This window comes from Chiloscyllium plagiosum, chromosome 9 (assembly GCF_004010195.1).
Source record: "Chiloscyllium plagiosum isolate BGI_BamShark_2017 chromosome 9, ASM401019v2, whole genome shotgun sequence".
Classification (NCBI taxonomy): domain Eukaryota; kingdom Metazoa; phylum Chordata; class Chondrichthyes; order Orectolobiformes; family Hemiscylliidae; genus Chiloscyllium; species Chiloscyllium plagiosum.
The window spans coordinates 55,998,755-56,008,958 of record NC_057718.1 but is presented as its reverse complement, the minus strand read 5'-3'; the positions used below and the strand labels follow the sequence as shown (position 1 = coordinate 56,008,958).

Sequence of the window (10,204 nt, the reverse complement as noted above, 5' to 3'; positions counted from 1 at the left end):
CTTGTTGAATGTCTTACTGAAGTCCATATAGATCACATCTACCACTCTTCCCTCATCAATCCTCTTTGTTACTTCTTCAAAAAACTCAATCAAGTTTGTAAGACATGATTTCCCACACACAAAACCATGTTGACTATCCCTAATCAGTCCTTGCCTTTCCAAATACATGTATATCCTGTCCCTCAGGATTCTCTCCAACAACTTGCCCACCAGCAATGTCAGGCTCACTGGTCTATAGTTCCCTGGCTTGTCCTCACTACTCTTCTTAAAGAGTGGCACCATGTTAGACAACCTCCAGTCTTCCGGCACCTCACCTGTGACTATCGATGATACAAATATGTATTATACAAACATGACGACCTACAGGTTCGCCTCCCAGCTGCACATCATTCTGACTTGGAAATATACCGCTGTTCCTGTAGCTGGATCAAAATCTTGGAACTCCCTACCTAACAGCACTATGCACGTACCTACTCCAGAATAAACACAGCTCAAAAACCCAGGTCACCACCATTATCACAAGGACAATTCGGGGTAGCCTAGCCAGTGCCACCTGAATCTTGTGAATGAATGAAGAAAGATCTTGATCTCAGTGCAAGGACTGAACACTTTACTAATCATATTTTTCCACTTTACAACCACCTCTGCTCATGTCTTTGAGTGCAACAGTTTATTATGTTCGCTGGACAAAGCCTGTCTTTTATCAGTTTATTAGGCCTGCTCAGCTGTTACCTGGATTACTTGCATTTATAATACTGGAATCTACATTAATCTACTATACCAATTTATAATATTAGAATTATAATTTATTGGATCATTGTATAATAACTTCTGTTATAGTATACAATATTATGCATGCACATTTTCTGTCCTTAAACTTCAATTTTCTATTGACAGGAATATCTTTTTTCTGTTGTTGGAATTTCCTTCCAAGCTGTGTTTCCATGTAAACAATTAGCCATCATTCTTAGTTGATGAACTAATCATGTCATTCTAAAAGATCTACCACCACTATTTATGAATAACTAAACTTACAAGATCCAAATATTTTCAATGATAGTATTATTTAATAACATATTAAGGTTACTAGGTCAAGGGAATAGGCTGCACCCTGCATCTTTCCCATTGTTGCCACAGGCCTGCCACCCCATGACCCACATTGTCACTGCTTGCTGCAAATTTCCTTCTGCTGGATTGTATTGCCCCTGCTAAGGACCATCTCACGTAAGCTTATAGAACATTGGTGGGTAATGAGTTCCTTTCTGACAGGTTGGATCTCCAGAATGGAATCGGCTGGTTGAGGAGCACTTGGGAATCTTGGATAGTGAAAGAGTGATGCAGACTGGTGAGAGGAATATGGTTGGGCTGGAAAAGCAGGAATGGGGATTGAGAATTGGGGGTTGGTGGGTTTTATTCACTGGTAGAGAGAGAAAAGCTTAGGGTCTCGATTACAAACTTGGTGAGAGGAGATACTGCAGATTAGTGGATAGAGTTCTAGGTGGAATGTGGGAAATTAGACAATAGGAAAGTTGAACATTGTGTCCAAGATTTGGGGAAAGGGAGAGATTGAAGACTTGAGGCTGGTATTAGGGCTCGGACAGAATAGGAGAAGCATAGTAGTGGTTCCTTGCAAGTTCTGCCTCCATTTTGGGAGCCTTGTTCCATATCTTGGTTCCTTGTTAGTCCATCCTTTATTTTTCTTCACCCTTCTGGATTCCATATGATGGTAGGATTTAGGAGTAGAATTAGTCCATTAAGCCCACTGAGTCTGTTCTACCATTCAATCATGGCTGATATGTTTCTCAACCTCATTCTCCCGTCTTCTCCCAGTAACCCTTGATCCTCTACCTAATCAAGAATCTGTCTCCCTCTGTCTTAAAGGCACTCAATGACTTGGCTTCCAGATACTTCTGTGGCAATGAATTCACAGATTCACCACCTTCTGGTTGAAGAAATTCCTCCTTAGCTCAGTTCTGAAAGGTCGTCCCTTCACTCTGAGGCTATACCCTGGGCCATGTCCAATCTATCCACGCTCTCACTATTCTGTGATCCTCCCTCATGCTTCTAAATTCCATTGAAGACCGACTCAGAGTCTTCAACCGCTCTCATATGACAAACTCTTCATCCCTGGCATCATTCTTGTCAACCTCTTGTAGACCCCTCCAAGGCCAGCTCATCCTTTCTTAGATACAGGCCCAAATCTCACAATATTCCAAATGCAGTCTGGCCCGAGCCTCATACAGCCTCAGCAATACATCTTTGTTCTTGTATTCCAGCCCTATTGAAATGAATGCTAACATTGCATTTGCCTTCCTGTCAGCTGAACCTACGTGTTAACCTTAACAGAGTATGGCCTAGGACTCCCTAGTCCCTTCCCTTTCAACATGGACTCAATTTCCAGTGGGAGTTCACTGGTTATTTATCTGGAGGAGGAATCCTGGCTGCTGTTCGAGGTTCCCAGTGATCAAAATTAGGTTTATGTTGCTAACACTCATAGGCAATTTGTGTTTATCCAGGAAAAAGGTAAACCCCAGGAACAGATTCTAGCAAATCAGTGGAAATGCATAGATTGAACTATTGTTCACAATTTTTTATGTTTGCTTAATTGCCTTGCCTGTTAGCAGGCGCTTTCCTGGTTCTAGAATCTTCTGACATTTGCTGGCATGTAACAGCTAGTAAAGATACTCAACTACAGAGCATTTAATTGTTATGAACTACAATAATATGTGTAAACTGATGGGAAGCATCATGCACAAAGGTGTAACATGAACAGGTACCAAGTGATAAAATATCACATGATTATCTGCAGTGCTGTGATAGGGAACAGAATGGTTCACATGGGCAATCTGTAACCAAATGAAACTTTGAAAGCATAGCAAAACAGTTTTTCACATAACTGGCAGTTGACCATGATGCTAAAACTGGTGGCCAGGGTGCCAAACAAGCAACCTGATGTTGAGCTTCGAGAATAGCTGCAGTTAAATGCAAACATGCAAGTAGAATATATTTCATTACACCCTTGATTTATGCTTCGTAGGTGCTAAAGAAGCTGTGGAGAGTCACTCACTGCAGATCACTAAACCTCAAACTTTCCCTTGTAGCTATACTATTTATTTGCTAGATTCAATTAAGTTCCTGGTCAATAGTAAATCCCAGGATGCTGTTGGTGAGGGGTTCAGCAATGGTAATGCTGCTGATTGTCAAGCAGAGATGATTAGGCTCCCTCTTGTTGGAGATAGCACTTGTGTTATAGAGTCATAGAGATGCACAGCACGGAAACAGACCCTTCGGTCCAACTCGTCCATGTTGACCAGATATCCCAACCCAATCTAGTCCCACTTCCCAGCACTTGGCCCACATCCCTCTAAATCCTTCCTATTCACATACCCATCCAGATGCCTTTTAAATGTTGCAACTATACTAGCTTTCCCCACTTCCTCTGGTAGCTCATTCCATACATGTACCACCCTCTGCATCAAAAAGTTGCCCCTAAGGTCTCTTTTATATCTTTCCCTGCTCACCCTAAACCAATACCCTCTAGTTCTGGACTCCCCCACCCCAGGGAAAAAGACCTTGTCTACTTAACTATCGATGCCCCTCATGATTTTATAAACCTTTAAGATTACCTCTCAGCCTCCGATGCTCAAGGGAAAACAGCCCCAACCTATTCAATCTCTCCCTATAGCTCAAATCTTCCAACCCTGGCAACATATAGGGTTTACAACATCCTTCCGATAGGAAGGAGACCAGAACATGCAAATGTTACTTGCTATTTCTCAATCTAAGCCTAAGTTTTGCATCGGGCGTGGCATGCTTCATTATCTGAGGAACTATGAATAGCTTTCAACATTGTTCAATCATCAGTAAATATTTCCACAATAGTCAGAATAGTGAAAGTCATTGACAAAGCAACTAAAGGGAGTTGGGTATCCAAGTAAACCATCCTGGGCTCAAGATGATTGGTCTTCAAAAATCACAATTATTTTCCTTTGAGCCAGTTAAGACTCCAGGCATGGGTAAGTTTTTTCCTCTGATAATGTTTTGAACGTAACTGAAGTAGGGTCAGTGGGCTCAAAATGTTAACTCTGCTTTCTCTCCCAGACCATCCCTCCCTTTCCTAGACCTCTCCATCTCCATTTCCAATCTCCGTTTCTTCCTATGCTACTGACCTAACCAGCATCCCTCCACTGACACACTAATTTGATGAGCTGAACTGTACTCACCCTCAACAACTTCTCCTCTGAATCTTCCCACTTCCTTCAGACCAAAGGGGTAGCCATGGGAACCTGCATGGGCCCCAGCTATGCCTGTCTCTTTGGTGGGTACATGGAACAGTCCATCTTCTTTAGTTACACTGGCATTATTCCCTACTTTTTCCTCCGCTACATTGATGACTGTATCAGCACTACCTTGTGCTCCCACGAGGAGATTGAACAGTTCATCAACTTCACAAACACCTTCCACCCTGACTTCAAGTTCACCCGGACCATCTCAGACACGTCCCTCCCATTCCTGGACCTCTCCATCTCCATTTCTGGCAACCGACTCAACATGGACATCTACTTCAAACCCAGCGACTCCTACAGCTACCTGGACTACACCTCCTCCCACCCCCTCACCCCAGCCTGCTGTAAAAATGCTATCCCCTACTCCCAATTCTGCTTCTGACACAAGTCCACTCCAGATCATCCCAGATGGCCTCCTACTTCAAGGAATGCAATTTCCCCTCCCATGTGGTCAACAATGCCCTCCAGCACATCTCCACTTCATGTACCTCCATCCTTGAACCCCACCTCTCCAATTGCAACAAGAATAGAAGCCCCTGGTCCTCATCTTCCATCCCACTAATCTCCAGATACAACACATCATCCTTCGACATTTCCACCAACTACAGTCAGACTCACCAGAGATATATTTCCCTCCCCACCCCTATCAGCATTCCGCAGAGACCATTCCCTCTGCGACTCCCTCGTTAGGTCCACACTCCCCACTAACCCACCCTCCATTCCAGGCACCTTCCCTTGCCACCTTAAGTGGTGTAAAACCTATGCCCACACCTCCTGCTCACCTCCATCCAAGGCTCCAAAGGATCCTTCCACATTTGGCAGAGATTTTCCTGCACATCCAACACCTCATCTGCTGTGTCCATTACTCTCGATGTGGTCTCCTCTACATTGGGGTGACAGGACGCCAATTTGCGGAACGTTTCAAAGAAACTCTCTGGGATACATGCACCAAACAACCCCAGCACCCTGTGACCAACCACTTCAACCCCCCTCCCACTCTGCCAAGGATATGTAAATCCTGGGCCTCCCCCACTGCAAAGTCCTAGCCACCTGATACCTGGAGGAAGAACGCCTCACCTTCCGCCTAGGAACTCTCCAACCACACGGCATCAACACCCATTTCACCAGCTTCCTCATCTCCCTTTCCCCCACCTTATCCCAAATCTAACACTCCAACTTAGCACTGCTCTCTTGAATTTGTCTCACCTGTCCACCTTCCTTCCCATCTATCTGCTCCACTCTCCGCTCTGGCCTATCACCTTAACCTTCCCACCTACGTATCGCCTTCCTAACTATACTCTCCCCCAGCCCCATCCTCCTCCTATTACCTCTCAGCCCTCCCCCCACCACATTCCTGATGAAGGGGTTATGCCTGAAACGTCAACTCTCCTGCTCCTCAGATGCTGCCTGACCTGTTATGCTTTTCCAGCGTGACACTTTTTGACTCTCATCTCCAGCATCTGCATTCCTCACTTTCTCATTTCTCTCGAAAGTGCTGCCAGACCTGCTGAATTTTTCCTGCCCTTTCCACTTTTGTGACTGACTTCCAGCATCTACAGTTCTTTGATTTTGTTTTCATTTACAGTACCTTTGAGTAACTCTTCAATCAATTTTGATGGCTGAAACATATTGATAGGATGATAATTGACCAGATTGGATATGTCCTGCCTTTTCTGGTCAGCAAATAACTGGATAATTTTTCACATTTTGGAGCTGTACCATGTAGCTAAAGATGCAACTAATTCTGGAGCACTGCATTACAGTTGGATTTTGACATAATCTTTTCTGCATAAGGTGCAGTTTCTTGATATCATACAGAGTGAATCTAACTGGTTAATGATTGTCATCTGTGATAGTGACAACCTTAAGAAGATGTTGAAATGTTTAACATTGTCTAGATTTTTGCAACAGGTTAGTAAAGAGGTACTTTACATGGTGTGCCACTATTCTGGTGATGAGGTGTTACAGGAATTTAAGTCTGTACTCATGCTGATTTTCATTAATTTATTCTGATATCACTATCAGAGTACGCACTTAGAGACTGCTAGCCATTAGCTAGACATTTCTACCATGAAAACAAGAGCCTTTGACAAATGCATGTATCATCTCCCTACCTTCTTTGAATGTCTGGCAAAGGAAAATGCAAAAACCTGCTACTGAATTAAACGGATCCCAACTTGCTACTGACCTCCCTCTAGGATAAGATTGCAGCCATTGCTCTCCAGTGATTCTCAAACCATGATGTGAGATTCCTGATTGCACATTTGGTAGAAGTGGAAGTGTAACTGTTTGGGCAATCAGCTTCTGTTTAATCCATCCTGACCAGTAGATGATTTACACAGCCTGGATGTTACAACCTACTGTGGCAGTTTACTGAGACCAAAAACAGCACGTTATACCTGGTATCGTTGATGGCAGCACTCCGGTCACGTTTTTTGCCCCACACTTTCAGAGAATTAACCAGCAGTATAATGAATTCTCCATTCTTCATTCCAATTGCAACCATTTCTCCATCAGGGCTGTAAGCAGCACATTTTGCACCATAGCCAAGGTTCACTTTGTTTAGCAATTTCTATATTGGGGAAAAGTCAGGAGCATAATTTAAAATAGTTTAAAACATAACAAAGCTCATATATCATGCTTAGATTTACACAATTATTGTTTGAATTTTCTAATCTGGATCAGATTCTGATGATTAAAGGATAATAATATCGAGACATTCTGATGCAGGACATTGGAATTCCAAATAGATTATCTCGGTTATCTAACATGTTAAGTTGCCCTATCTCAGCTGTTTGGTTAAGAAGACGAGAAAATCAGAGTAAAGATCAGAACTCAATAACAACATACATTTTTCTAAAAAAAACCACTGTATTCATTATTGTAGATGTACAAAAGAAAAACATTAAGGTTAACTTTCAAAAGCAGCTTGGCTGCTCCCCTGCTGTGAGCTCCCACAATGGTGGCTCAATGGTTAGCTCTGCTAGCCATATATGGTGCTCTTTTGTTGAACCTGTTTTTTGCTGGTTGACTACAGGAAGCTACATGAATTTAATGCAAGGCTCAAGGAGACCTTAAAGAGGATAGGAAAAAATTGTGACTGTAAGAGCTGTTCTTTTTTTGAGGTATTTTCAGCATTGGAGCTGATTTCCTTGCATCCAGGAGTAGTAATTATTGTTTAAAAAGTGCTGCATTATTTTGGAACTTTGGGGGAAAAAAAATCAAAACAACTGCACTTCAAAAGAAGGAAGACAAAGAAAGGCAGTGACCACATGGGCAGTGATTCAAACAGAAAAAGAAAGCAGTAGTAACCTGCACAGCTGCTGCCTAGTTTCAAGATTAGATTAGATTCCCTACAGTATGGAAACAGGCCCTTTGGCCCAACAAGTCCACACTGACCCTCCGAAGAGCAACCCACCCAGACCCACTCCCCTATATTTACCCCGACTAATGCACCTAACACTATGGGCAATTTAGCATGGCTAATTCACCTGACCGGCACATCTTTGGATTGTGGGAGGAAACTGGAGCACCCGGAGGAAACCCACACAGACACTGGGAGACTGTGCAAACTTCACACAGACAGTCGCCCGAGGCAGGAATTGAATCCGGGTCCCTGGAGCTGTAAGGCAGCAATGCTAACCACTGTGCCACCCGTTTGAATCTTTGGACATCACTTTGTTCTTTGAAAATTAACAAACAGCAAAATTCACAGCTGATCTTGGAGAAACCTGTGTTTTCATAGAATTCCTGCAGTGTGGAAACAGGCTATTTGGCCCAACAAGTCCACACTGTCCCTCCGATCAGTATCCTACCCAGATCTATTTCCCTGCCCTATTACTCTACATTTCCCATGACTAATGCTCCTAACTTACACATCTCTGAACACTATGGGCAGTTTAGTATGGCCAATTCACCTAAACTGCACATCTTTGGACTGTGTGAAGAAACTGGATCTCCTGGAGGAAACCCACGCAGACACAAGGAGAATGTACAAACTCTACACAGTCACCTGAGGCTGGAATTGAATCTGGGTCTCTGGTGCTGTGAGGCAGAACTAACCATTAAGTCACCATGTGTGGGGACTCTCAGCAGGGGAACAGCCAAGTTGCTTTTGAAAGTTAACTTTAATGTTTTTATTTTGTAAATCTACAATAGTGAGTACAGTGGGTTTTAAACAAAAAATGTGTTGTTATTGAGTTCTGTCTCTTGATTAAAATTTTAATACAAAAACACAGGTACTAAGCTAGCCTGGAGCAATTAAACTGTGCTATTTTTTGGGTCTGTAGTTTATTAAGGTGCAAAGATGGCCTTCAGTAGAGTATTATGCTCTTTCTGTCGGATGTAGTCAGGGAGAGTTTCCATGTTACTGATGATTATGTCTGCAGGAAGTATGTTTCGTTGCGAATCCTATTGGATTGCATGGATCGGTTGGAGCGGCAGTCAGAGACAATGAGGAATTTACAGGAACTGGGGGTGTGATAAATGGCAGTTGCAGAAGGGAGATAAACCGAAGATACAGTCATGTAGCGGGGTGACCTCCAGGAAAGTTAGGAGAAGAAGGGAGGTAGTGCAGGAGTCTCCTGTGGCTATTCCCTTCTCAAACAAGTATGCTATTTTGAAAATGTTGGGGGTGATGGATTCTCAGGAAAATGTAGCACTGACAGCCGGGTTTCTGGTATCGAGACTGGTTCTAAAGTAATGAGGGGTATGCCAGGTTCCAAGTGATTGATTGTGATAGGGGACTCTCTAGTCAGAGACACAGGAAGACAATTCTGTGCCAATGGTGAGAAATCAGAATGGTGTGTTGCTTCCCTGGAGCCAGGGTCAAAGATATAAAGAGAAAAGAATAAAGAAAACTTACAGCACAGGAACAGGCCCTTTGGCCCTGCAAGCCTGAGCCGATCCAAATCTACTGTTTAAACCAATTGCTCAATTCCTAAGCATCTGTATCCCTCTGTTCCCCACCTACGCATACATCTGTCCAGACGCATCTTAAATGCCTGCCTCTACCACCTCTGTTGGCAACGCGTTCCAGACACCCACCACTCTCTGTGTAAAGTACTTGCCGCGTGTATCCCCCTTAAACTTTTCACCTCTCACCTTGAATGCATGACCTCTTGTTACTGAATCCTTCAACCTGGGAAAAAGCTTATCTCTATCTACCTGTCTATACCCTTCATGATTTTGTAACCTTCGATCAGGTTCCCCCTCAATCTCCTTTTTTCTAATGAAAACAAACCTAACCTACTCAACATCTCTTCAATCTCTCTTCATAGCTAGTACATTCCATACCAGGGAACATCTTTGTAAACCTTCTCTGCACCTTCTCCAAAGCGTCCACATCCTTTTGGTAATGTGGCGACCAGAACCATACACAGTATTCTAAATGCGGCTGAACCAATGTCTTGTACAATTTTAACATTATCTGCCAGCTCTTATACTCAATACGCGTCTGGTGAAGGCAAGCATACCATATTCCTTCTTGAACACTCTATCCACCTGTGCAGCAACCTTCTGGGTACAATGGACCTGCACTCCCAGATCTCTCTGCTCATCAACTTTTCCCAAGGCGCTTCCTTTTACAGTATAATTCGCTCTAGAATTAGAGCCTAAATGCATCTTCTCACATTTGTCTGGATTTAACTCCATCTGCCACTTTTCTGCCCAACTCTCCAGTCTATCTATATCCTCCTGTATTCTTTGACACTCCCTTATGCTTTCTGCTACTCCACCAATCTTTGTGTCATCTGCAAACTTGCTGATGATACCAACAGTGCCCTTTTCCAAATCATTTATGTATATTACAAAGAACAGTGGCCCCAGGACCGATCCCTGTGGAACACCACTGGTCACCTTTCTCCATTTCAAGAAACTCCCTTCAACTACTACTCTGTCTCCTGTTCATCAACCAGTTC

General features: G+C 43.3%; 1 protein-coding gene across 4 annotated transcripts in view; it reads right to left on the bottom strand.

Annotated features, from left to right (window-relative positions):
* The window catches only part of LOC122552872 (echinoderm microtubule-associated protein-like 6), a 525,254-nt gene that overhangs the window by 43,016 nt on the left and 472,034 nt on the right, over window positions 1-10,204 (bottom strand). For all 4 annotated transcript variants that reach the window (XM_043695963.1, XM_043695964.1, XM_043695965.1 and 1 more), the window contains one exon: window positions 6,686-6,858. In XM_043695963.1, coding sequence (XP_043551898.1) covers window positions 6,686-6,858 — 173 coding nt within the window. The remainder of the gene's footprint in view (window positions 1-6,685; window positions 6,859-10,204) is intronic.